General features: G+C 33.7%; 15 protein-coding genes across 15 annotated transcripts, besides 6 other annotated features; 5 read left to right on the plus strand and 10 right to left on the minus strand.

Annotated features, from left to right (window-relative positions):
- Positions 1 to 43: 43 nt before the first annotated feature.
- Positions 44 to 2176, minus strand: TA07605 (GTPase-activity protein, or translation initiation factor IF-2 mitochondrial precursor, putative; the record flags this gene model as incomplete). Its single annotated transcript, XM_947855.1, has 8 exons — positions 44 to 175; positions 204 to 296; positions 328 to 486; positions 521 to 592; positions 625 to 903; positions 940 to 1135; positions 1166 to 1797; positions 1883 to 2176. The coding sequence occupies 8 exons, from the start codon at positions 2174 to 2176 to the stop codon at positions 44 to 46; spliced, it is 1857 nt and encodes a 618-aa protein (XP_952948.1).
- Positions 2177 to 2214: 38 nt separating this feature from the next.
- On the minus strand, positions 2215 to 3774 carry TA07610 (uncharacterized protein; the record flags this gene model as incomplete). The annotated part of the gene is made up of 2 exons (XM_947856.1): positions 2215 to 2376; positions 2407 to 3774. The coding sequence occupies 2 exons, from the start codon at positions 3772 to 3774 to the stop codon at positions 2215 to 2217; spliced, it is 1530 nt and encodes a 509-aa protein (XP_952949.1).
- Positions 3670 to 3738: a sequence feature (1 probable transmembrane helix predicted for TA07610 by TMHMM2.0 at aa 13-35).
- Positions 3775 to 4027: 253 nt separating the features above from the next.
- On the minus strand, positions 4028 to 5478 carry TA07615 (uncharacterized protein; the record flags this gene model as incomplete). Its single annotated transcript, XM_947857.1, has 9 exons — positions 4028 to 4212; positions 4246 to 4334; positions 4539 to 4630; positions 4660 to 4728; positions 4760 to 4906; positions 4938 to 4995; positions 5032 to 5138; positions 5171 to 5243; positions 5285 to 5478. The coding sequence occupies 9 exons, from the start codon at positions 5476 to 5478 to the stop codon at positions 4028 to 4030; spliced, it is 1014 nt and encodes a 337-aa protein (XP_952950.1).
- Positions 5479 to 5634: 156 nt separating this feature from the next.
- On the minus strand, positions 5635 to 6167 carry TA07620 (60S ribosomal protein L12, putative; the record flags this gene model as incomplete). Its single annotated transcript, XM_947858.1, has 2 exons — positions 5635 to 6095; positions 6131 to 6167. The coding sequence occupies 2 exons, from the start codon at positions 6165 to 6167 to the stop codon at positions 5635 to 5637; spliced, it is 498 nt and encodes a 165-aa protein (XP_952951.1).
- Positions 6168 to 6256: 89 nt separating this feature from the next.
- Positions 6257 to 6460, minus strand: TA07625 (uncharacterized protein; the record flags this gene model as incomplete). Its single annotated transcript, XM_947859.1, has 1 exon — positions 6257 to 6460. One exon carries the CDS (start codon positions 6458 to 6460, stop codon positions 6257 to 6259), a length of 204 nt encoding a protein of 67 aa, XP_952952.1.
- A 78-nt stretch (positions 6461 to 6538) lies between these two features.
- Positions 6539 to 7739, minus strand: TA07630 (uncharacterized protein; the record flags this gene model as incomplete). The annotated part of the gene is made up of 6 exons (XM_947860.1): positions 6539 to 6802; positions 6834 to 6956; positions 6990 to 7088; positions 7239 to 7388; positions 7424 to 7554; positions 7586 to 7739. 6 exons carry the CDS (start codon positions 7737 to 7739, stop codon positions 6539 to 6541), a joined length of 921 nt encoding a protein of 306 aa, XP_952953.1.
- Positions 6855 to 6923: a sequence feature (3 probable transmembrane helices predicted for TA07630 by TMHMM2.0 at aa 20-42, 139-161 and 190-212).
- Positions 7041 to 7088: a sequence feature (3 probable transmembrane helices predicted for TA07630 by TMHMM2.0 at aa 20-42, 139-161 and 190-212).
- Positions 7239 to 7259: a sequence feature (3 probable transmembrane helices predicted for TA07630 by TMHMM2.0 at aa 20-42, 139-161 and 190-212).
- Positions 7614 to 7682: a sequence feature (3 probable transmembrane helices predicted for TA07630 by TMHMM2.0 at aa 20-42, 139-161 and 190-212).
- Positions 7629 to 7739: a sequence feature (Signal anchor predicted for TA07630 by SignalP 2.0 HMM (Signal peptide probability 0.019, signal anchor probability 0.933) with cleavage site probability 0.009 between residues 37 and 38).
- Positions 7740 to 8234: 495 nt separating this feature from the next.
- TA07635 (uncharacterized protein) lies at positions 8235 to 9816 on the minus strand (the record flags this gene model as incomplete). The annotated part of the gene is made up of 7 exons (XM_947861.1): positions 8235 to 8579; positions 8610 to 8709; positions 8741 to 8804; positions 8834 to 9068; positions 9101 to 9265; positions 9296 to 9378; positions 9411 to 9816. The coding sequence occupies 7 exons, from the start codon at positions 9814 to 9816 to the stop codon at positions 8235 to 8237; spliced, it is 1398 nt and encodes a 465-aa protein (XP_952954.1).
- A 137-nt stretch (positions 9817 to 9953) lies between these two features.
- TA07639 (uncharacterized protein) lies at positions 9954 to 11833 on the minus strand (the record flags this gene model as incomplete). Its single annotated transcript, XM_947862.1, has 11 exons — positions 9954 to 10091; positions 10132 to 10344; positions 10460 to 10582; positions 10615 to 10772; positions 10806 to 11070; positions 11105 to 11170; positions 11204 to 11320; positions 11351 to 11393; positions 11521 to 11709; positions 11743 to 11807; positions 11831 to 11833. The coding sequence occupies 11 exons, from the start codon at positions 11831 to 11833 to the stop codon at positions 9954 to 9956; spliced, it is 1380 nt and encodes a 459-aa protein (XP_952955.1).
- Positions 11834 to 12024: 191 nt separating this feature from the next.
- TA07640 (uncharacterized protein) lies at positions 12025 to 13722 on the minus strand (the record flags this gene model as incomplete). Its single annotated transcript, XM_947863.1, has 8 exons — positions 12025 to 12150; positions 12186 to 12281; positions 12314 to 12396; positions 12430 to 12491; positions 12523 to 12635; positions 12670 to 12762; positions 12792 to 12857; positions 12889 to 13722. 8 exons carry the CDS (start codon positions 13720 to 13722, stop codon positions 12025 to 12027), a joined length of 1473 nt encoding a protein of 490 aa, XP_952956.1.
- Positions 13723 to 14129: 407 nt separating this feature from the next.
- Positions 14130 to 17754, plus strand: TA07645 (uncharacterized protein; the record flags this gene model as incomplete). The annotated part of the gene is made up of 2 exons (XM_947864.1): positions 14130 to 14443; positions 14475 to 17754. The coding sequence occupies 2 exons, from the start codon at positions 14130 to 14132 to the stop codon at positions 17752 to 17754; spliced, it is 3594 nt and encodes a 1197-aa protein (XP_952957.1).
- A 715-nt stretch (positions 17755 to 18469) lies between these two features.
- Positions 18470 to 19646, plus strand: TA07650 (guanine-nucleotide binding protein, putative; the record flags this gene model as incomplete). Its single annotated transcript, XM_947865.1, has 3 exons — positions 18470 to 18611; positions 18722 to 19143; positions 19215 to 19646. The coding sequence occupies 3 exons, from the start codon at positions 18470 to 18472 to the stop codon at positions 19644 to 19646; spliced, it is 996 nt and encodes a 331-aa protein (XP_952958.1).
- A 123-nt stretch (positions 19647 to 19769) lies between these two features.
- Positions 19770 to 20884, plus strand: TA07655 (protein phosphatase regulator subunit, putative; the record flags this gene model as incomplete). Its single annotated transcript, XM_947866.1, has 7 exons — positions 19770 to 19904; positions 19945 to 20075; positions 20104 to 20203; positions 20234 to 20368; positions 20398 to 20553; positions 20586 to 20672; positions 20702 to 20884. The coding sequence occupies 7 exons, from the start codon at positions 19770 to 19772 to the stop codon at positions 20882 to 20884; spliced, it is 927 nt and encodes a 308-aa protein (XP_952959.1).
- A 136-nt stretch (positions 20885 to 21020) lies between these two features.
- Positions 21021 to 22433, plus strand: TA07660 (uncharacterized protein; the record flags this gene model as incomplete). Its single annotated transcript, XM_947867.1, has 5 exons — positions 21021 to 21328; positions 21421 to 21592; positions 21622 to 21894; positions 21948 to 22175; positions 22218 to 22433. 5 exons carry the CDS (start codon positions 21021 to 21023, stop codon positions 22431 to 22433), a joined length of 1197 nt encoding a protein of 398 aa, XP_952960.1.
- An 88-nt stretch (positions 22434 to 22521) lies between these two features.
- On the minus strand, positions 22522 to 23253 carry TA07665 (uncharacterized protein; the record flags this gene model as incomplete). The annotated part of the gene is made up of 1 exon (XM_947868.1): positions 22522 to 23253. The coding sequence occupies one exon, from the start codon at positions 23251 to 23253 to the stop codon at positions 22522 to 22524; it is 732 nt and encodes a 243-aa protein (XP_952961.1).
- Positions 23254 to 24354: 1101 nt separating this feature from the next.
- Positions 24355 to 25904, plus strand: TA07675 (26S proteasome subunit, putative; the record flags this gene model as incomplete). The annotated part of the gene is made up of 7 exons (XM_947869.1): positions 24355 to 24616; positions 24648 to 24736; positions 24798 to 24938; positions 25082 to 25189; positions 25272 to 25412; positions 25473 to 25729; positions 25808 to 25904. The coding sequence occupies 7 exons, from the start codon at positions 24355 to 24357 to the stop codon at positions 25902 to 25904; spliced, it is 1095 nt and encodes a 364-aa protein (XP_952962.1).
- Between the last annotated feature and the right edge of the window lie 5 nt (positions 25905 to 25909).

Here is a 25909-nt window from a genome sequence, read left to right on the forward strand (position 1 = left end):
TTTACAAAAATAATATTATATTAATTTTAGTGTATAAAATAAATTAATCTGAGTAGGCTTCAATTATATCTCCAACTTTAAAATCATTAAAATCTTCGAACGTGATGCCACACGATTCCCCCTCCTGAATTTCACGGGCTTCCTCAGTCGTTCTTCTCAAAGATGATATTTTCCCCTAAATTTCATTAATCCATAAAACTTACATAATATAACACATTGTCTCCTCTCAAGACTCTGGCTTCATAGAATGGAGTCATTCTTCCGTAAGTTACTACACAGCCTGCCGCATTCCTCTTCTAAATAATTTTTGTTATTTTTTAAATTTACTTTCGAGGCCTCAAACACTTTGAGGATTTGCGCCATTCCCATGACTCTTCCAAGCTTCTTCTCTCCAAGGAATTGTACCAATTCTTCTTCGGCAGTTTTGACTATATCTTCTATTTTTTCTCCACTTATCAGTTTAATTTCTTGTTTCTTTAGTTTATTCTACATTATTTTATCATTAAACCTTTGTTTTTACCTGCATTGTACTTGAAATTGTAGAATTGTATGCCACAACTATTCCTGGCTTGTCAAACAGGTCGACATCATCCTTTAACATTTAAATTGAATTTAATAAGTTACCTGTGTTAGGTTATCGATATCTGCATCCAAAACCTTGTATTTACATATTTTACTAATTCCAGTGGACCTTAACTTTTCAATTGCCATTTTTATTGGTTCAACTATTGCCTTGACGTCGCATCTAATGATTGTCGGGATATACTTGTATCGATCCGAATCCTCATTCTGAAAATTTTTATTTGTTTTTGGTCTTACTTTATCTATTTGATCCAGTGAAGTATTAAGTTTGTCGTCAATTAGATCATTAATTTTCGTCTTTGATGAATCGATCTTAGTAATCTAAATCATTATATTATATTATATTTATTTTTATACCTCTGCGACTTTGTTAGCTTCTTGTTCAGTTGCAAACACATCGAATACGCTTCCCGGGTTAGAGATGGTATCCTTAGAGAAACCATAAACGTATGCTATTTGAGACTCCTTTACAGTCTCCACGTTTCCTCCATTCTTACTTTTTATTGATTTTACCCTTGTCTTGTTTAGGTTTGAAGACACATAATCTCCTTTCCTAAAAAAAGTTTAAATTTTAAAATAATACCTCAATTCTCCCTTTTTAAGCAGGAGGAGTGAATAGAATCCAAGATTTTTGGTCTTCCCTGAATCCAGTACATATCCCGTTCCTTTAACTGATTCTGGGCTTTCTGTTTTCATTTCAGAAGATTCAAGTGAATGTATCAAAATGGATTCCATGAGGTTATTTTTGTTTGATTTAGTATCTTTTAATGTTGAGTATATGATCATTTCATAGTTTCCTCCCAGCTGTTCCACTTGGCATCCCATGTCTGCCAGTTTTGCGATGACATCTTCAATTGTGAACTGAGTTGAAATATCGTACTTTGTGAGTACGAATATAAAAGGTTTGTTATATTTTCTACATAGTTTTATCGATTCCTCTGTATCATTTGTCACTCCAGTTTCAGAGGATATTAAAATAAGTGCGATATCTGATGCTTTTAATATATTATCTCTTATTGGAGACAACAATTCATTTCCGGGAGTATCAAACAGTGTCACTGGGTATTTATCTTCCACGGTGCCGAAATTGTAGTTGGTTGTTGGATCCGGTTCCACTTCACATAGTGAACTAAATAGTGATGTTTTTCCTGTTGAAACCCCTCCTAAAATAGCTACAACTGGATTCCTTTCTACTATTGGCGATTTCCCAGTACTCTAAATATTGATTTAAAAATGTTGATTTGACAACAAATATTAAATATTTAGTTGTTTGAATTTTATGTATTACTTATAAAATTACCTGTAGTTTGGCCAGTTCTTCATCCTCTTCTTCCTGTGTTACATAATATTCTCTTTTCCCTGCGATCAGGTTATATATGATTTTTGTCATTTTTGGAGAAATAACCACTGATGGATCAATTGGTGTTTTAGTCTTGAGAAGCATATAACTCAGGATGAACTTTAGGTTTCCATTCATTTTTTTGACAAAATCTCTCAATGTCCATACTTCCGATTCAAATGGTAATTTTTCTTCTTGTTTTTCTTCAATCATTTCCGGAATTGGATTTACAACTGGCTCTTCCTTCTCCATCATTCTATATCTGTCTGTTTCTAAAAATAATTTTTAATTTTTCAAATACCATCATATCGAACACTATCGACCATTGTGTATTTACTTCTCAACTCTAACCCCTTCGGTGTTTCAAATGGTATTCTGCACAGGTACCCTACTGCCTTAGGGTAATATGGGCTTCTCACAACTTCCATTTCCACAACTTCATCCTTAGTAAAGATCTAAACATTGATTTATTTGTCTCAACTCACCTCATTCATCTTTATGGTAATTGGGAAGGTCAAGTGCACTCCTGTGTTAGCTAGGAATACTTGTGCATAGTTTTCTCCATCTTCTAGCTTGAAAACCGCCATGGTGTTGGTTACAAAGATCGGTCTTCCTCTTACTCTGGATCTGAATTCGTATTTCTTTGTTTTGGGTGGGTAATCCAGTGCCAAAACAAATTTCGGTCTTCCCTTTTCGTCGAATTCCAATGGTTCTTTCAACTTGAAGCTAATTAAGTGATCTAGTTTGAATGTTTCTCTCACTGTAGTTTTAGAGAATGATTCTGGCAGGTCTTTCATGCTCATTGAGCCCTCCACCTTTTTATCGGCCAGAAGAATCAGTCCGTCGAATGGTGTGAAGTAGTAGTGGATGATTCCTTGGTAGATTTCTCCTAATTTTATCCTATTAATTCCTGGCCAATCATCTTCATAATTATTTATCCAGACCACATCTTCGTATAGCTGGAATGAGGAGTACCTTACTGATCTACTGTGAAATTTTTCTGCCCTTTTTTGCCAATATCGTGATCCCACTATCTTACCGGGTTCATCTTTCTTGATATTTTCCACAGCTGGTTGTTGCAGTGGAACTTGACTATATTGCTGAGCTGTTTGTTGGAATGGAACTTGATTGATTGTCTGAATCGGTGGTTGATATCTGAACTGAAATGTCGGAGGAATTGGTACTTGATGCTGTAAAGGGTTAACAGTTTGAACAGGCATTTGGGGTGGGAACCTATTAAGTTGCTGAGGATATTGTTGCTGAGGATATTGCTGTTGAGAAAAATGCATCTGGTTTTGTCCAAATGGAATGTTTCCATATGAGTTTGAAACGACTGGGTATGGAATTAGTTGTCTATTGTACAAATTGAATCCATTTTGTTGATATGTTTGATTGTTAATTCTATTAAATGGTACATTTCGGGCAGGATTATATTGATTATTTGGTATATTATTAAATACTGCTGGAGGCGTAGTATATGTTTTGTTCAGATTATTATATCTATTCCTAAAATTTGCTGTGTAATTAAAATTAGGATCATGTGTATATCCGTATGCTTCTAGAATAAAATTATCTTGTATTATAGATGGGCTATTTGAATCTTCAAAATTATCTCTTGTTTTACATGAATTATTTATCCTTTTTATCTTGTTGGATATAAAACATTGATGTTTATTTTGTTTTCTATGAAACAAACTTCCGATTGCCGTTGGATTAAATGAATAATTTTCATTTTTTGCATTAAATTTTGATAAAAGAACAGATTCTGTCGAAAATATAAAATACAAAAAGACAAAAATTAGCAAATTAGATTTTACTTTAAACGAGGAGTTGATTTTGATGTAGTCGAACATTTAATTGAGTGGACTACACATTAACATACACATAGTATTTATTACATTATCTTTAGGAATCATACAATATTCAAATACTTATAAATAATATATACATTTGAAATAAACATTAAGGAAAAAAATCACTGATTTCGCTAATCTAATGGTCAGGTGCCTCACTTTATAGAATCTTGTTGAATATCACATTTTCTATTCATCACCCTTTTTAGTTCATAAAGAATTTCTTTAATCTAAAAATTGAAATTATTTTCAACTAAGATACTTCTAGAGATGTATTAACACATTCTCTTTTTTTCATTTCAGCATTTGTGTCATCCTTATCTTTACTTACAAACATTTTATCTTCAATGTTCATTTTAAGTTTCTCAGATATGATTTCAAATACCTTCTTTGCATCTTCTACATCCCTTACTCCCTTTGCGATACAATACAACATCCCTGAAATTTACTATTTGTGTGTAATTTCCTAACCTTTCATTAACTTTGGATTCCAGTATTTTATTTCATCTAAATGATAAAAGACTTCCAAACATTGATTTAATATCATAATTTCATTCCTCCTGCAACCGATGTTTAATAACCATTTTACCTTTCCGCCTCTTTTAGTAGCGAATTTATTAGATTAGTTGACTCTTCACCGAACTAATATTTTGATATATTCATATATTTGAAAAATACGTGTTTATATTCATTTCGTTCTCTTTTAACTAGTTTACATGTTGACGAAATTATCCTAGGAATCTCATGTTTATTAATGATAATACCTCAGTATCTGGTTAATATTGAATTTGACTGGCTCCTTGGACAGCTTTTTAAACATTTCGTTCAGCAAAGGAACAGTTTCAGTTTTAATTCCCTTTAAAATGTAAGAAAGCTAAAACTTACGTAAAACTCAGAAATGAAGGCAAGATTTTCAATGAATGAAGTGACTTCTTCCGGAGTACAGGAAAAATGCTGAATAATTACATTAGGGCAAATTACATACCGAATTCAAAAATCTATCTATGACTTCATTTATAAATTCTGGGTGAAGGTAGTGTGTGAGTGAATCTTTTGTATCCTTGTTTGCTTTAAGGTATCCATAGTGTGATTTCAAGAACAAGCAAATGTCCGAGTTGGTCATGTATTTTTTCTATAAAACAATAAAACATAGTAAAATAAACCTGTCCAATAATATGTTCCATTATGAAGTTGTGTAGTTTATGGTCAAACACTTTATTTCTAAAGTATTATTTAGTTAATCAGGAAACAACTTACGTTTCAAATCCCTTATAAAGGAGTAACAGGTCATTTTCACAGCACTTATAGAATGGAAATTCTTCAGGATTCGATGAGTTTGATTCTTTTAGAATAAAATTTTTAATCTAATCATCACAATATGTAAATTAATCCCAACCTTTGGAATAATAAATTCCGATTCAATCCCTGCTTTATTGTACATAAATAATATTCTTGCCATTTCTGATACTCTAAATATAATATTTTAAAATGAACTATTAAATTAACATACTTTAATTCAGGGAGCAAAGTAACTAATCTTGTTGAACAGTGTGCAAACAATTTAATTGCAGATTCACAATTCTTTTCCTTCCATGATGAAATATCCTCCATTGTCTCAATTAATCTGATTGGAGTCATTTTTGGAACCAGATGTATTTTATTTGATGCCAGAATTGACAATGGCTTGACGTAGTAACGTGACATATGATCAAAGCCAAACTATTGACAAAAAATAAACAATCTGACATAATTTAAATTATTTTAAAATAATTAAGAACATATAAGTATGAAATAATATACTACAAATAATGATATGGAACTAAATTGATGCCCAACGGCGATTATACAAATTTTCGTCTTTTATTCGTTAGGTACTTCAATTTCTCCGTTGTCTAACTTTTGTTGCAAGTCTCTAGGTTTCTGATTATCAACAGTACAGCCGATGGCGCTACAAGTTCCGAGAACTTCCTTGACAGTTCCCTTCATAGTCCTTGCCATGGAAGTAGGTCTCATAGTCCTTGCCACACCCATCACTTGATCCCAAGTCAAGTTCCCATTGTGTTTTATATTCTTAACCTTTTTACGGTCCCTCAAAGGTTCCTTAAGCTCTTTAATTAACAATGCGGTTGCGCTTGGTTTAATTTCAATTTTGGCTTGTCTGTTTTGGATTGTTAACTTTACGGTGACTTTAATTCCTTTCCAATTTGCTGTCTCTTTGGCGATGTCATCACCGACTTTTTTAGGTGACATACCCAACGGACCAAGCTTGGGAGCAAGAACTGAGGAAGGAGCGACTTCTCCACCGAGTTGACGTAGATAAACTAATAAAAATTTTAATTGATAAATTAATTCTTACCATATACGACTTCGTTTGGGTCTGGTTTCTTAGCCATTTTGATAAGGTTAATTCCTATAGTAATTGATATGATTTTAAATAAAAACGTACAAATCAAAAAATATAAAAATTTTACCAGGGTAAAATTTATAAAAAATATAAATATAAGTAAAATAAATATAGATTTATTCTATATTGTTTACGTGATTCCAAAACCACCCCCATCAAGATAGGTTGACACATCACAAAACACTTTATGGACCCATGTAATTGTTCATTTTCACATTTGTTTACATCTACAATACAAAAATTTTCAATCACATGTTTTTTTGTAAAATGAGATTTACACATATATCATTTTCAAATCCATTCATTAACTTTTATGTATAAATTTTATACTAATATTAAACCGTATTAAATAAAGTTAAGTTAAAACTGGAAGTTTCTAGCCCACATAGATGGAGTGTTTTTTTCATTGTTATTATTCAACTTCATATTGTTATTAAATCCTAATCCATTAAATAATGACCCTGGATTAAATCCAGATTCCGGCATTTGAGGTTGCATTAAAAGTGGAACTTTATGGTCAACTTTTGGACCTTGCATATTCGTAGCCTCTGGTCTTCCAAATGGCAATGGTTGTCCACCGTATTCCATTCCATCACCATTCATGTATCTTGCATTTGCCTTCATCTATTAAAATTTTAACTAAATGCTAAATTACCCTATGGTTTTTTATAAATTGTGCTATTACGTCAATGAAGAATATTGCAAGGGTTGAACAAACCAACGTAAGGTTCGCGATAAGTGCGACTCTGTAACAACTAGCTACATAAGGGAAGGGCATCTAAATATTTTATATTTTGTTTCTATAACCTACCATTTGTGTTCTTACAGCAGTTAACCACGTTTTGTGTGTAACTCTGTTCCACCATAACGTGCTACCGAATCCAAGCGCGCCAGCAATAATCCAAACAAACTAAATTGCTATTACTGGTTTATTAGCTTACCGCTATTATTATGTGTTTGCCCCAAAAGAAGTACCAGAGTACTCCCAACGCCACAAAAACTGTACATAAAACGAGTATAAGTAACAGCTGAAGATGTTTTAGGGTGTAATTTGACTTACAATGCTGTTGTATCCGAGTAAGTTTTCGTATACCCGTATTCTGGACGAAATACCATCCCTACAAGCAGCAGGACACTCGTTTACAAAGAAATTTTTGTATCCACCCCTGTGATTTTGACTTGAATTTTGTATTGCCATATAACCCTTGGCCTACAAATTGTTATAAAAATATTGGTTAAACAAACCTTGACATTGCTAACTCTTCTAGACCAAGTTTGTTTTGCCATATAGTTGTCGTAAACTACTTGGTAAAGACCGTATTTTGTCTCGTCAACAGTGTGTTGACGCTTGCTTGCTTTGTGAATGTAATTGTACGCTAAATTAAATTTAATGATATATAAACTTACTAATTGGTCCTGCTTCTCTCCAGTTTGGAAATAGAATACTGTAGGCCATACAAGCTACATAAGCTGAAGCAATACCGCAACAAACGAGCCATACCGCCTTATGAATTGGGTTGGAATCACTGTCACCCCTGTATCCTTCTCTCTTTCTTGCCATGATTAAAATTTATATTTTATGTTACACATCCGATTTTTAATAGTTTTATATCAATTATTTTATTAAATCAATTCCATCTATGTTTAGAATTACTTTCGTTTAAATAACAGACCAAAGCAGCTGGATTCCAAAGGTTAAAAAACAAATATTTTCTGAATGTCAAAGTTTCGCGGTCTTTTTAAATATTTATTATATGCATATTATCTTTTCACGGATTCTCCAGCCATGCACTTGCAGGCATAATGACGCTGCGAGCCAGGTATGACACCTGGTCCATAGTCATCTAAGAACTCCCTTACACTTAACTTTTTATATAAAAATAAAATAAATTACACCATATATAAATAATGTGTAAGGATAAAATCACATAAAATTACAAAATTTACAATTAGAGCTGCCTCATTATCAGCAGGAATTTAATGACGTAGAGGAGGTGAATTTCTATGATATTAGGAGCAATTTCCTTGTTTTTCAATTCCTCGCCATCATTTTCAATTAGATTCCTAAAGATTCTTGTGACTTGTGTGTTTTGTACCTCTGAAAGTCCATGTTCTTCTCGTGAACTAGACGTTCTATAAGGTTGGATGCGAATTTGTATCCCATTTTCATAATTTGAGAGTGGGTCTGAGAAAGAATATTAATAAGTTTACATACTAATTCAAGCGATGTGGAGAAGTAAACAGTTTGTTTATTACTTTGATCCTGAGGCTGGTGTGTAAGATCGTGAGTTTTATCAGACGCTTTTGGAGCCGATTCATAAATTTTCGCAAAACCCTTCATTGTAAGTCTGTAGAGTATAGACCTAGCTGTCTGAAGTGAAACCAAAGCATTTTCACTGACCTGAGAAGTGTTAAATTAAACTCAAATTACTTGGTGAGTATCCAATTTGGAAGAAACATCATTATCCAGTTCCTTAAGTAACAGATTCCAAATTCTCGCAGCTCGAATCCCTAGTAATCTCTTCACTGATCTATAAAAATTTATAATTTAGAATAACCAACTCAAATATTGCCATTTCCTTCAGCATTCTCCTCGCCTTGTACCAATCCAAATAGTATGATTGATCTGAGAATTTATATAAATTTCAGGTATACCTTGTGGTGAGTATACTACGAGATTATCTGGATGTTTATTTAATCCGTTTAACAACTTCATTAGATAATCGGAAGTGATGTTTTGAGTGTTCTTGAGAGAGCGTATACGAGATTCTATGTCGCGGTAGTGCAGAATCTTAGGCCACTTTCTGGTATTATTGTCCATGAGAACGTCCAAAACAATTTTTATTGAAGCGTTATTTCCCACTCTACTATATATTAACTGCTTTATTTCCTGAAAATGATGTAAACAATATTAAAACTCACCTCTTTGACTAAATTCTCTAATGCAAACTCAAAATCTATCTTGTAGAGCTGGTTATCCTTGATGTTACATTGAGGCCCAGCTGAAGAATTAGTTGTTCCTCTAGTCAAGGTTTCCAAAACGTCAAAAATGCCGTCACATGGGTACTCATGCCCTTTTTGTTTATTCTAAACTTGATATATTTAATGTTAACTAACCATGAGCTGATCGAATGAATCCACGGGTACGATAAAATGTGAATTAATTAAGTTGAACAGACAGTTCGATATAACATAGTTTCCTAAAAATCATAAGTAATAGCAAATCAACTACCTAGTTCAGGCAACGATTCTTTGATTTTTCTGGGCGTTGTGATTCCATACTTTGAAATGTGGAGTAAAACTTTGTAACAATCATCATCCAATTGTTCCTTACAGTTTAGGAGGATTGATGGGATCAAGAACATAGACAAGGCATTATTAATGTTAACCGAATATAACAAATGTGTAACCAAGCGTGGTCCAATTGTGGTAGTTTCAAAACTATACTCTACGATTCCATGTCGAATAAGAATAACCAATGCATTTCTAAAAACTTTAAAGTTAAACTTCTTTGGGTTAACCAATTTGGGTAGGGATATTGGACCTCTCAACAACAACTGACTTGTTACTCTGGATGTTAACCTACCGAAGTAGTACTCGATAACATATAAAACCAGATCATATTCTATTAAATACATATTTATGTTTTTTAAAACAATTTTTTGGGGAATCTTTTTCTAGAGGAGTAAGCTGGCAATGCTGTTGGAATAACATGATCAAATCTAAAATCAGCATTGAAATTAATTTATTTATAATGTACAGATGCGATAAAAAATTACAACAAACAATCATTAAAATAAATTGCGATTTTGGTGATTTTTTCGTCATTAATGACACCATAATTTAACCACCTTGTCCTTCCCGCCTGCAAAACACATTTAACACAACAAGGATTATTTGTTATTACCTGATGCTACGGTTTTCCCACAGTTACTCCAGTCTAGTGTGTAAACTTGGTCTGCGTGGCCTGGTAAATCGAACTTAAGTTTTCCTGATTCTGCGTCCCATAACTTGAGTGTTGAGTCAGAACTTGCGCTTACCAAATAGTTCCCTCTACAGCTCCACGCTACTCTGTATACTCTTCCAATGTGTCCTCTCAGTGTTCTCAAGTATTTTCCAGTTATTCCACACCAAATTCTGGAAACGTAATCAAACAACAATCTTACCTTATGCTCTTATCGAACGATGCAGATGCAAAATATCTCCCATTTGATGAAAAAGATACCTAAATTAATTTGAAATTTATTTTTATCTATTTAGAAAGTTTATAAATAAGCTTACGTGGTTTATCAACTGCTGATGCCCAGTTAACCTGTGCACAGGTTTATTGGAATCAGAGTTAGGTAGCCATATAAACATTGTATTGTCATCAGACCCCGACAGTAGTCTTTCTTGTCCTGACTCCTTAAGCAATTTTATTAATTAATAATGCTTACCAATTTGAACTTTTCGTAGATCTTTTTGGACTCCTTTATCATTTGCTCCATGGAATCAAATTTACACTTTCCACTTTCAAAATTCTCCGGCGAGAAAGGCCCACTCTTAATTAGTCTACTCACATTTGAAGTCAATGTGTTTATCCAGTGGCCATGACCTTAATTATATTTATGAATTATCAAATCAATACCTTTAAGGTCCTTAACAAGTGATCCGTCATTGGTGTTCCAGACCTTGATGAGTGTATCTCTTGATGAACTGAACAGTCTTTCCTTGAATTCTGCAGACCAAAGGACCTGAGATATTCCTTTTGTATGCCCAGATAGGACTCTTATGCATACAAAACTCTTCACATCCCATATTCTCACTGTATAATCCATGCTTCCGCTTGCCAATAGTGGGTATTCATTTGCACTCAAATTATGTAGCGGTTGCCATGAAAGTGCCGTCACTGCCTAAATTAATAAAGGTATATTAATTTAAAATTACCTTTGTGTGACCTTTTAAATCAGTTCCGCTACCTGTTTTTGGGTTCCAGATAATTACCTTATTATCCTAAACATTGAAATAAAAACCATATATAAATACCATCCCTCCTGATGAAAGCGTATAACCATCAGGCGACCATGAGATACTCATAACCCAGTTTGTATGGCCTGTGAATGTTTTTATTGGTGTCTGTGTAGCTAGGTCCCATATTCTGACCTATAATAAATTATATCATTAAATATATACTGTGGTATCTCCTGATCCTGAAGCCAAATAAACTCCATCAGGGCTAAACTCTAGGCATAAAACAGATTCCGTATGACCTAAATACTACTATTTTTTGCATTTCTCAACCTTCTAGAGACGAGGAGCATCTCGTGATTGGACGGACAGTATATACTGAGATTGGTATGTACGTGATTTTAAAAACCAATTCTCCGCTGAAATCCTCCCTAGATCTACACAAAGCCTCATCTAGAGTAGTTTTTATTTCCTCGCTAGTCTCCAAAATAAAGGTGTATCTGTTTTTTTCTATTTCCTCGCCATAATCACTTTCTGCTTTCAACAATGTTTTAAGAAGTTTCTCGATTTGGTCTCTCGTAAGACTACATATTTACATAAATGGTTTCAATGGATACCTGACTGGTACAGTTGTGGAAGATCCCAAATAAACATCATTTACATCTCGAAATTGAATGATAACCTAAATATACAGAGTAAATCAACCATCAACAAATGTTATATATTAATATAAGTACAATAAGATAATTAATATTTAGAATATTTTAAGTTTTAACTTCAGATTCCTCAGAACTCATGTTTATTGTTGTTCACATCAACTCATAGGCTTAATATTTTACAAGAATAAATACACTGAATTAAGTATTCCAAAATACAATACATATATAATGAACAAAAAATTATTGTTTTACAGGAATGTTTTTATGCCGATATGTTTTGGGTTTTAATCTAAATGATGCCTTGCCACAACTCTGTGTGGAAGGTTTCTTAATATTAATTTTATCGAAAAATTTTGGGTATGGTTCCTACAGTAATTTAATATTTAATGACATAAACGAACCAATTCTTCCACAATTTTATTAATGTGTTTCGACTTTTCAGATTCTTGTGGAATATCATTCTCGAGATATTTAATCTCAGGAATAGGTCTCGGATTCTAATCAATAATTCTAAATTATTACCAATTACCTCAGGATCATCTGTAAATACATATTTTCTGTTAGGTTTGTAGACTGTTGGAATGGGTTTAGGGTTCCTTAATCTTAACCCCCCTGTTTGTTAATAATTTTCTTTGATAATCTAACCTTTAGATGTTACAAATTTAAGTACTGCTTTGTCAATATACTTTTCTTCTATTCCATACTCCCTTATAATAATGAAATGTTGTATTAACTTACTGTACCAAGTTGTAGAGTTCGACTAATTGATGACTAAGGGGTCTTTTTTGTGACCTTGTTGGAGGATTATGCACTGCGTCAGCACACCATTTTGTTAGTGATAATAAGAATTCCTAATTATTAATAATAATTTATAGTCAACAATACTTTTGAGAGAGCACCTGTTGATTTCAAAAACTCAAGGCAATCAAACGGATCTGCCAACTGAGCAATATCATCACCATCCAATTCATTTACTTGCTATTAATCATTAGATAAATATTAAATACCTTTACAAACTCTTTAAATAGTAGTTCCTCGTAGTTTTCCAACTTAACTTCAATGTTCTTGAGTTTCTATAACAAAATTAGTATTAAAATGGGAAACCTTCAAACAGTCCAGCATTTCCTGGATAGTCATCATGGCCAATTCTTTCTTTTGCCAAGAGTCTAAAATAAAACGAAAAGTCTCATCTTCTATTTCCAAATTTCTGCAGCATGCCGCCACTTGTGTGAGTTCAGCATATCTCAAAATACTAACATTCTTAGCCAGAGTTTTGCAAAGAGCTGATAAAACCTGTTTATTTTTAATGTTCCACTTAGAGAGGCAATTGAACATGTCCACGAATTCAGCTGCATACATCTTCTCAGACTGTTTAATTATTCCATAGAAAACTTCCAGAAATAAAGCCTGTGGGAAAGTCCCTGAAAAAGCATATACATTTATGCACTGAATCAAGTGGCGTGGTTCCATCATCGGAGATTGAATTGTTAGATATCTAGAAAATTCAGTAAAAAGAGCCTTGTCGTAGATTTTTGCTTGAGTAAACGATTCTAAAACTGACAAAGCGTCAAAAAACTTAAATTTGGACGCATTCTCTATGCAGTAAGTCGCAGCTTTAGACCATAGTAAAACGTCATCAACCTTTAATTTGACTACATCATTTAAAAATATTCTAAACTCTCTGGGCGACAATGAATCCATTGTTAAAATATCAGAAAAAACCCTTTCACTAGTAGGCGTTTTAAAGTATATATCAGAAACTGATGTGGAATCTGAATTCTCAGACAATGAAGAAGTGAACCTCTTGCCCAGTCCATTGTATTTTACAATCTTGGCGAAATTTAAGGGGTAAGTAAGTGAAGGGGAATAAAACTTGTTGTAATTTACTAATAGGTTCAATAATTTAAAATCAGAACCAAGAAATCTAAACAAACACATTTTAAAATTATAATAAAAGGAAGTTCTCAAGAATCACGATTCCAAGTCAACAAATAACGATGAGTGCATTATATTAATTAAACAAAATAATTATTACACATTTCACTTTATTACTGAGATTTTAAGAAATTTAATTATTTTCGTTATGAAAATTCAAAAAATAACCAAAAAGGTTCGATTTAATTAAATTTGAATAATAACTAAATAACTTATCACTACACAATCTGTTTCACCAAATTACAATAAAATTATTTGTAATTAAATTTGTTTTACATTATTTATGCTTGTTCATTACATTTAATAAAATGTTAGCCATTTCTCATGTAATATCATATTAGTTTGAAAATAAACTATTATGATTAATAAACTTCTTCAATATTATATATATTCCAACACTCGTCATAAAAATGAGTCCAGATGATGGTGAAAAGGATACCGACTTCAATTTAATGTCAAATGATTTTGATATAGTTGAGCACTTTGAAGAAGATGATTCCCCAAATGACATTCCATTACCAACATTCGACCCATGCGGCTTTCCTAAAGCTAAACATAGGACTTTGTCTGACTTAACACTGTCTAAACCTCAGGAAGATGAAGATTTTCTGATTAAACCTCTCCAGGAGATGTCAATTGATGAGATCAAGGATGCGCAAAAATATTTGTACGAAAAACTAGGAAAAGAAACATGTGATTTTATAAAGGAAAGAAGACTTAAAAGGTTAGCTTAATTACAAATATTGATTGTATAGGGATGAGATGAGTAAAGGAATAAATAAAAGTGAAACAGAGCAGAAACCTAGCGACTACAAACCATCACCTAATGAATTGATTTTTAAGTTTAACAAAAATGAGTTTCAAAAATACGAGTGGATGAACCCACCAGAGTCAAAAACAAAAGAAGAAGATAAAGGAGAATTACAACTACATTCCCTGAGGTTTAACTTTGAAGGATTTTTGCTAAGTGAATCTGAAAATACTGACCACACAACATATGAAAGTTCTCTTTATAACCATGGTCTTGATCCAGATAAGCCAGGCTACACACTTCCAGAGATACTTCACCTATCACAGAGTAGCTTTAAACCACAAGTTCAAGTATCCATGAGAACATTGCCTAATATTTTGTTCCGGTCATACCAAGAAGTTAAATCAACAGAAGGGCCCAAGTGTTTTTTTGGTTATGATCAGTATAGATGGAAAAACTATATTAACAGAGATTTGAATTTGTTGCCCAAAGTAGGATACTATATATGTGAATATCAGTTATCACTAAATATTCTAATAGATTCTCTGAGGTGCCTGTCAATTCTGGTGTTTGGTGACACTGCATTTTGGGTGCCTAATAATGATAACAAAGAGCCAGATTCACTTTATTCAGTGGGCCCACTAGAGGATGTTATCTTCGACTATTACCAGTTCTATTCAGGAGTGGACATTTACTATTGGAACCCACTCTACTTGGACCTCCTGGATACTGACTTACTTTGCAGTTCTGACACAAGTGGTTCCAAAAATAGCCTAAAATATAAAAGTGATCTGGAATCATTTTATTTATCATCATTAAAGGGCAAATTTCAGTATTATTCAACAGATGAGTTGTTAAGAGAGATTTTTGAGTTGCCAGAGGGGTACAAGTCTGAGGACGAGTTGGATTTTTTAGTGGATAATAGATTGTTTCTGTTGTCCAAAAATAACATAATAGATAAATTGTTGTTAATTATGAAGAGATATAACAGTAACACGGCAGTTCAGCTGTATTGTACCATATCTATTTGTGGATTTTTGGCCTATTTCAAAACACCGTTGGCAAACGCATTGGCTAAATTTGAACCATTCAAAAACCATTATGAAAGTCTGGTAAATTCAATAATTAGCACTAGAAGTGATGAAAAATCAACAGTTCACCTAAGAGGCGCTGTATTATATCTGATTAAGTACCTGTCAATATACATGAGTGATTTGGAGTCTTATTTTCATTCCACTTCCACTGTAGCACTCATAAAGCATACAGTCACCCAGTGTTTTAATAGGGAACTTTACGAACTTAATATAATTTTGGATTTACAAAAAACGGAAAACTCCAAATCTCTAAAAACTTACACATCTGTAGCTATAAAATGCTTGACTATTTGGGCAATTAGAGGATACACTATTGATTTTTTGGAGGAGTTTGTACCACTAGTGAATCTCGCGTTTTTCAAAGTAAAAGAAAATTTTAAGGATTTTAAAACCCCAAATACATATCTGGAAGATTTTTGTGAACCAATAACTGCACTCATTAAACATATTTCTACCTGCGTAAGCTTAGACAAATTCCATAATTACCCTGAGCAAATTTTCACAAATGTCATTGACTTGCTTTATCTTCTTGAAAGGCATAATGATTGGAGTGATGAGGGTTTAAGTTTTCTATTCAGCCTTTTACAGATTAATTACGAGCATATTAACTCACTAACAACATTGGATAGTTTGAATGACATTGAGAGTCAAGTTGGTATGTTATTTAGCCTATCAAATCTTCTGTTGAAAAGATTGGTAGGCTCATTAGAGATACCAGATTTGCTTATGTCAATACCATGGTTTGAAAATTACCAACAATCAGGCTCAGGTGTATGTTTACATAACCAGGAGCTGGTTAAGAAACTGTTTAATAGGTCCATGTTGCCCTTCAACTGCCTTAATGTAGTCCTTAAAACCATAGTTTGGTTTAGAAATTTGGGAGTCTGGAACAAAGAAAAACGAACCTTGGTCAGGGATCTTCAAGTGCTAGATGAAGGGTTCTTTAAACTTGCTGAAAAGATGATTGAGAAGTTGAAGAGTGTGTATTTTAGCCTATTTAGAACAAAGTCCTTTTATCTAAGTTGTTCGCTTTACATAGTCAAGTCAGTGCCTATTTTGACACCATGGTTACAATATCTCATTAACCTATTCCAATTTGGGTTCAACAGCTCTGACGCATTGTTTACAGTACTGGCACTATCAATAGATTATGAAATGATTCAAGATGCCTTAATTTTGTTAAAGCATAAGTTTTCCCAAAAATTCGATGGAGTTTTGGACTCGTACTTTGACTTTAATAAGTATCTCTCAAGATATGGAGTAGGTGACCAAAGATTACCAGTTGTTTCATTCCTGGGATATTTGACGTGTGCTCCAATCCACATTACGTCAAATTCGCGGTTTACTTTTGAGGATGAGGTTAATTTAATGTCACAATTGCTTTGTAGTAGTCTTAGATCGAAATTATTAGGGTGGTGTGTTCCTGGTTATCAGTTCTCACAGTTTGTATACTCACTGTGCTCAAATGACTCCCAAGATTTGCTCTCCAGGGTTACTTTAAAACAGTATGAATTGTTACAATCACTTCTTTTTGATTTAATAGGGGGTATTCAAGATTTTGAAACTCATGATACTGAAAGTTCTATGAACAACAATATAGAGATGACAAACGAGAGTTCAGATAATATCAGTAAAGATTGGAGAAACGCCTTGAACACATTTATGGGAATAGAGCCTCTAAAAAATAAAGTTCCATCACTAGTGGATAACTTTTCTGATGAAGAGGAAATGAATAGGATGTGTAGAAAGTTGGTAATGAAGTTTAACTCAGGGAATATTGATTCACCCCTCACTGTGGGACTACTCTTGTTGTTTGGGTCCTGGATTTCAACAGAAGAATGCTCAAACTTGGTTTGGTCAGATGAATCGTTGATGTTACTAATTGGGAGGAATTTATGGGTGGATTTTGAAACATTCAAGGTCTACTCTACACTGGTTCCAACTTTTAGCGTTGGTCACCTGAAAACACTTTCAACGCCCTTCGATTCTGATTCAGTTTTTAAATTGCAGAGGAAACTCCTGGAATCATTCTCAGACCAAAGCTTGCTAAAACAAGACCCTGTGTTGTTTATAACTCTGGTGTCAGTCTTGAAGAATTCACGAAAAGCTGAACTTGAAGAAATGTCATCGAATATAAAGAGCAATTTACTCAGAAAACTCTTGCTAAACATGTCGAAAGATGGAAACTAAGAGTATAGAATAACTAAAAATAGGCTAACTGAAGTGTATGAGCTCTAACTATCCAGCCGGAGGACTACACCGGAAGGATCCTGTATACTCATTTAAATTGATTCTTGTAGCAACAGTTTGTGGTTTGGAAATTCAGAAAACCAACTTGTTCCATGGTACAAATGTTGCAAATCTAATATAAAATAGAATAAAATTATATATTAGATAATTATCAAAATAAATAAATAAATGAGGAAGGAATTTAATAAATTAGCAAAAAAAATTAAAATGGAAAGAGTTAAATCTAGAGGGGAATGTAAATCTCAATAAAGGTATGAAAAGAATGATGATGGATCAGAATTAAAGAATTGATTAATTCAATAAATACACATTTCCCTAATTTAACGGTGACACTGGGGCTGACGAGAAGTTTTAATAGACCCAATACTGTAATCGAATAAGAATTATTCATAATTTAATAAAACCAATTTAGGTTCCAAATCTTTAATGTAAGATATTTATAATATTAGTAGTTAGTTTAGATATTCTTCCTTGTCCTCACTTATTTAACAATCTGTTTTTCTGTGTTTGGATTCCATTATTTTTAGTAATCGCAACACTAAACCCGTTATATAATAAATTAATTAAAATAATTAAATATACAAATTCCATAAAACAATGTTAAATGGAATTCTTTAGGAATTGATAACTAATTTGTAAACTTTGATTCATAAAAATGGGCTCCGTAGCAACTGAAAAGTTAAGCAACAGCGTCTTAGAATTTAAAGGAGTCCTCACAGGAGGACACCATGGTTGGGTCACATCGATCTCAACTCCACTGAAGACAGACGTCAACACAATCATATCAGCATCCAGAGGTAAGTAACAAACCCTAAATGATGAACCACAACCCAGCTCATCTGAGTTACAAGTGCTGTGAAAACTAATTTCTGATAACAATTTAATTATTCTAATAATGAATCTTTAGACAAGAGACTCATGATATGGGAAATGTTCGATGATGAAGTTGACGGTCAAGTAGGTGTGGCAAAGAGAGCATTGACAGGCCACTCACAAACAGTACAGGACGTTTCAATGTCCTCAGATGGACTTTTTGCATTATCAGGCTCATGGGACGGAACACTAAGACTGTGGGACCTGGTCAAGGCATGCTCAGTCAGAGTGTTTAACGGACACACAAAGGATGTAAACAGTGTAGCATTTAGCCCAGATAACCGTCAAATCATTTCCGGAAGCAGAGACAAAACAATAAAGCTATGGAACACACTAGCAGAATGCAAATATACCATCACCAACTCAACCCATACCGACTGGGTGTCATGTGTCAGGTTCTCTCCAAGTGGAAAGGAACCGATTTTTGTTTCAGGAGGATGGGATAAACTCATTAAGGTATAAAAGATAAAATAAATTAGTTGTATACTTTTGATTAATTTTAATTTATAATTATTGAAAATGTGTAGGTTTGGGACCTAAGAACATGCCAATTGAAACACACACTATATGGTCACGAGGGTGTAGTATATTCAGTTTCAATATCACCAGACGGCTCACTTTGTGCATCGGGTGGTAAGGATGGAGTAGCAAGGTTGTGGGACATGAAGGAAGCCAATAGCTTGCACCTGTTGGATGCAGGATCTACAATTAACGCACTATGCTTTTCACCCTGCAATTACTGGCTCTGCGCAGCAACAGATAAGGCAATCAAGATCTGGGATCTGGAAAACAAGAACATACTAGCAGAGATAAACAACGACAGAACAAAGAAGGTTGGACTTCCCTGGTGTGTTTCCTTGTGCTGGTCTCCCGACGGCAGAGTGCTGTACGCAGGATCAACCGACGGAAATATCTACGTATACCAAGTCAGCAGGAACTACAGCTACCTAACGAATTAATATCATAACTCTAATGTCATATTATTAATTCAACCCTAGTTAATTTTTGTTGTTTAAACCTTGAACTCTGACCCCAAAATGTCACACTCTATATATAATATACATGAAAATTGTAAACCAAAAATGGACGATGAAGAATCCGTCAAAATACAGAGAATCGGACAAGATTTAACAGTGGAAGATTCAGCCGAAGTGGTCGAGTTCCACTTGTCGAGAATCAAATACATCGAAAACTTAAGTCACCTAAAAAACCTAAAGGTAAATTCCAAAAATAATAAAAAAATAATATTTCATGTAGAAACTGTGTTTGGTATCAAATATCATACACAAAATAGAGAATCTTGAACAAAACACAGAACTTGAACACCTAGATCTCTACCAAAATCGAATAAAACATATAGAAAACCTAGAAAACTTAACAAACTTGAAGTAAGTGTTCTATTTTTAGAAACTTTAGGGTTCTTGATCTGTCATTTAACGAAATCGACAAAATCGAAAATCTTGAAACTCTGGATAAACTAGAGCAACTGTACCTTAGTAATAATAAAATTTCCGAGGTTAGAATTTTTAGTTTAATAATTAAGTAGGCTTGTAACTTAGCCCATTTTAAGAATTTGACTTTGTTAGAGCTAGGCTCTAATAAGGTAAGAGACTATGGAGACGTTGAACACCTGAGAACACTAAACGCTTTATGGCTAGGAAAGAACAAGCTGACTACAATGGTAAATTTTTGTTTAAAATCGTGATTTAGTCGATTCCTGAGCTCCCAAACCTGGAAAAGTGTAGCATACAGAACAACAGAGTGAGGGAGTGGGACGAATGTATATTAAAAAACTTGCCGAATTTGCGGGAGTTCTACCTGAGCTACAACAAACTTACAGAAATACCATCATTCATATCTTTAATGGTAACAATTACTGTTATTTGACAAATATTTAGTCTAATCTTGTCATATTGGACCTTGGAAATAACAGAATCTCTAAGATACACCCACTAGCTGAGAATCATACACTTGAAGAGTTGTGGGTAGGTTTTCAAGTTTATAATCTTTTCAGTTGAATGACAATGAGATTGATGATTTGAGTGAGGTTAAGGTTCTAACATCACTTAAAGCTCTCAAAGTACTATATTTGGAAAGGAATCCACTCCAGTTCAAGCTCGGACCCAGTTATCGCAACAGAGTACTGGACATACTCCCAAGTATTTTCCACACATTACTCATTTTATCACAGATCTAACTCAACTTGACGCAATACCCACACATAACAGAGTTTATTAATTTCCTACAAATTTTACACAATAACATAATTTTTTATATATTTAAAAAATGTACATTTTATTTAAAGGAAAGAATTGTAATATTGATTCAAGTAAATGACAGTCACAGATGTCGTGGGAAAGATATTGGAAGATTTGAGGGAAAAGGCCCTTATACACTCAAAAAGAAACAAAAAACATAAATTAAAGGATATCTTAAAACCCAAAGTTAGTAGAAGTAACAGTAAACTAGAAGAAATTGTGAATCGAAGAAGATTCATATTCAAGGCCTCTAATAACTCTTCAAAGAATTCGGATTTTTTCACAAGACTTGTTAATAGTTCACCAAAACCTCCAGTTTTAAGGTCCATACACCACCCGGTTGTTAATCATCTTCTTAAACTGTCGTATAGTTCAAATTACAGGTTTTTTACACATTCTACATATATACAAAATCTTGATATTATAATTCATATACAAGCTATAAAATCTTTTACACCTTTATTGGATGGTATAGGAGTTACAGAGGATTAGTGTTGCTTTCTAGCTTAAAGCTAATAAAGGAATACTGTGCTCGTAACGGCCCTTGCAACAGGATATACACTACATCGCACTCAAATAATCTACTCTCGGACCCTGATGTCAAGTCCGACAAGGTTTTGTTGGTTTCTAAAAAAGTTCTCCAGAAGGTTCGTTTCGTCTATGAAAATAAATGCAGGTTGGGAATTTGAAGTCCTATGATAAAGGTCTTCTCGCTGAGGTACCTTACCCAAAACCCTCATCAATACTTGGAATACCAAAATTGGTATTATGCCTTTGTCCAAGCACCAAAAAGACAAATAGGACTCCGGATGCTGATTTGGGTACTTTAATTCGATCTGCACAGGCTCTTCAGTGGCAGGCAGTTTGGGTTCTTAAAAACGGAGACATTGATCTTCTGGACCCACTAACTATTCGCTCATCTCACGTATACTTAGTATTTATAGTTTTAGTGTTTATTACCGCTATTTATAAATTAAATTAATAAAACAAATGTTGGTGTAGTATTCACTATCTACGATTCCCTACTCGAGAGGAACAATCCACGAGACGCTGGAGTTTGCGAAAAAGAATGATTTGCTTCTTTGTCACTCCTCAAAAGACGGGTTGGACATAGATTCTGAACCTGTGTCAGAAAAAATAAGCTCACACAAGGGAGTTATGCTGATGTCAGGAAACCTACCCTATGTAACATACCAATTACCAGCTATTCAACTTATTTATTTAATCTTAGTATGAAACTACTTTCAAATTTCACCCTAAAATATTCATTAGGAGCTGTTTTCAAAGAGCACAAAATTGTCAGTGATGCCCAGGTCTGTCTCTTCGGAGGATAGTAACTCGGTGATTGTGGGACCAGAAGCGGGTCAGAACAGTTTCTCGGAAGGGAGAAAGTACACATTAGACGACCAGGTACAAACAGCGGTTTCGATGTACTTGATTAAGAAGATGTTCTTCAACGATGTTCCATCGTCGCCCTTCATCCACTAGTTCTGAGCCTGACCTAGGTGACATCAAAGCTAGATTGTAAAAGGTGAAAAGTAAAGCATGTAAATGTGGATAAGAAATTGAACAGTAGCTAATTTAAATTATCTAAGAAAGAATTGTTGTTGGGTAAGTAATCTTGGCGAAGCTTCGAGTTGTACCTCGGACCGTTGGGCCTCCTTAAAAAGCCCTTGCTCCTGTGACTTGGCCTAATGTTAGGACTCAAATCGAGATTCTGACGTCGCACTGACGACCCGGAGTAGTACACCTCACTTCTGGAAGTGGAAACGCCAATGTATTTGGAGATTGATAAGAAACCAGAGGAGTAGTCGATGGGACCTCTGAAGGACCTTGGTCTTTGTTTGTTACGATATGAATGCTTTCGTGGTCCTCCTGGGTTCCTGAAATTTTTGTTGCGGGAGTTAATGACGACGGGAGTTCCGTCTGACATTTTTAGCCCGAACCAAAGATCTGAGGGGTTTTCGCACATGTTGAACCTGCTGTCGTTGTGGATGTTCACCATTCCACAGGTCGAGTCAATATCGCTGTCCGAATTACTAAAAGACGATTTATTTATCTTTGAGTTTGTTTTAGTCGATTGGTACTGAAGAGAGCTCGAGCTCTTCTTTGCGCACCACAAATAATTTTTCGCAGATGATTTCTCGGGTGATCCATTTGAGACACCCAGCAATGTCTCGGGCGAGCACTCCGTCTCCATGTCCTCCAGGAGAGCTTCCAAGTTCACATCAGACAAATGCACCACTTCAGTAACCGGATCTTTGACCCCAGCAGCTTCACCGGCCGTAACCTGATTCACCAGATCCATCTCTCAGTCCTCTAAATTTAATTATCCATACCTAATAGCTAATTCATGGATCATATATGTATATATAGGTAAGTTTAAATCAAAATTAATATATCGGCATTATCTCTAGATTGCTAGAGATATTAGCAAAATCACAAAATTAATATGGACAGGATAAATACAGAGTTTTGGGTATATTAAACTTTTACAAGGTGAAAGGATATATTTAGGGTATGAATTTACCTTTATATAGCAATATCCTTTGATTACACCTTTAAAAATTATGAATTAAATACACAAAATCTGTTAAATCTCCACCGTTTACTAAACGGGGAGCAGATATTATTATATCTGCATAAACACTGTTCGATTTAGAAAGTTATCTCTCAATTCATCTTATGAGGATATATCTAATTAAATTTAAAATTATAACTATTGTACAACTAATAAATAATTTATACTGAATGCAATCTTGATGACGTATTGATAATAATCTATACTGTGGGGACCGAATTTGTTTCTATATTTTATATCATTACAGACTTGAATCTATTAAAAACAATAATCTTAATTCGTTCAATAAATTGTGATCTTTGTAAATTTTTAGTATACATATGCTCATCCCATTTATATCTTCTTCCATCGCATGCTCATTTAAAATATCTAGATCGCTGTCTTTAGATTTGAATTAATTTCCTATAATCTACATTATTATGTTAATTTAAATATTGTTAGCTGGATCCTCTGTTTCGTGTAATATCTTAGCTTTAACTATTCATTTCTTACGGTTTTATGATTTCTTCAAAATATTATTTATTTTCTTGAATTTATTTATTAAAAAATCTATTAAACATTAATTTATAATTGAAACTTTAAAAATATAACAGATTTAGCTAGTTTAACATAATTACTCTATTTTTATGATTCTCCATCATTCCACATCTTCGTTAGTTTATGGGACTAAACATTAAATTTCAAGATCCAATTTTACACCTAATTTATCATTAATGTCATTAATTAATTTTAAACACAATAACCAACTGAATTAAATTAATTTTGCCTTATCGGTAGATTAATTGTTTGATATAATTGGAAGATTTGTCGAAAAAGAGCTGTTCTAAGATGAAAGGAGATGCAGAACACACGTTGGACTTGCTGGAAACTAATTACCCTAGTTTATCCAACTTAATAGTCCATTTGAAGATGTACCTAACGGACAAGTTATACCATGAGTTAACTGGCTCTTTGATTACGTTAATGTCGGATCCTTCAGTCTCTTGTGACCACAAACTACAGGTTTTCGAGTCGGTTGTGCATCCGCTAAAGGATTCCTTCAATATCCTAAGCTTCTGTAAACTTTTGAAGCTCTCCTCAGAACTTTTGGGTAATTTTTCAATTCAGCATCTGTTGTTCAGACCCTAAATCAGCACTTGAACATTTGAGTAAATACGATAAGTTTATGCAAACTGATAGAGAAGCGTATATCATGTTACAAATCGCAAAAGTAAGCCAAATTGGATTTACTAATCATAGAAATTATATACACATAGAATATAATTGTTTAGTCATACCACTATGTGAAAAGTGGCCAAACAAAAGAGTGCGATGCATTACTGGACTCTGTTCGTGAGACTGTGAACAACAGTCTAAACCTGGATATTTCTGTACATAGCTCATTTTATCATGCATCCGCTTACATGAACAAGGTAATTTATAGTACATATTTTATGACATACAATTTATGTATAAATTGGTTATATTTTAATACTAGGCCACGAAAAGTTATTCGCAATGTTACAAAGATTGCATTATGTACCTGGCGTACACATCGATAAGTAGGTTTTACTAGATTATGTTCCCTTTAGACGACATTTCTGAAAATGAAAGGAAAACCATCGCCGTTACCATTACAATTTCATCAATTCTGGCACCAGATAGCTTCGGTTTTGGCGAACTGGTAATAACTACACAGTTAAAACAGTTTAAATAAGTTTATAAAAATTATAAAATTTTATAAACAAAATTGTATTTTGGATTAGATACACCAACCCATAATTGAGCACTATTTGAAGGGAAGTGATTATAATTGGCTCTACGAGGTTTTACTAATTTTTAACGAAGGAAACTTACAACTTTTCGAGGAGGCTTTGGAGCGTTTTAAAGGACAAATTACACACTCGGTATGACGATTCCGGATATTTAACCCTCCTCATTTAATATTTTGATAATAATAATTTCAGGAGTTAAATGGTCATGAACCGGAGCTTAGATATAAACTAACTTTAATAGCTTTACTGAACTTGGCGTTCAGAAAGCCTAATAAACAGAGATCTTTATCATTTCAGGAGATAGTAGAGCACTGTAAAATCCAAATGGACGAAGTAGAGCCCTTTATACTCAAGGCACTGGGTTGTAACCTTATCCAAGGCCATATCGACCAAACACAAGGAACTATCCAAGTCACATGGGTTCAACCGAGAATTCTTGATACTAACAAGTTATATTTATTTATAATCAACATAGATTATTCACCTATGATATAGATTTAATATATAATAGTATATTATTGATGTAGGCTGGAATTGGTCAGACAGAAATTAAAAGGTTGGATCAGCTCAACAAATGAACTTGTTAAGGGACTAGAACAGCTTATTGCAAATCCTTCCAATTAATCTAA

The sequence above is a fragment of the Theileria annulata genome, chromosome 4 (assembly GCF_000003225.4).
Source record: "Theileria annulata chromosome 4, complete sequence, *** SEQUENCING IN PROGRESS ***".
In the NCBI taxonomy this organism is placed as follows: Eukaryota; Apicomplexa; class Aconoidasida; order Piroplasmida; family Theileriidae; genus Theileria; species Theileria annulata.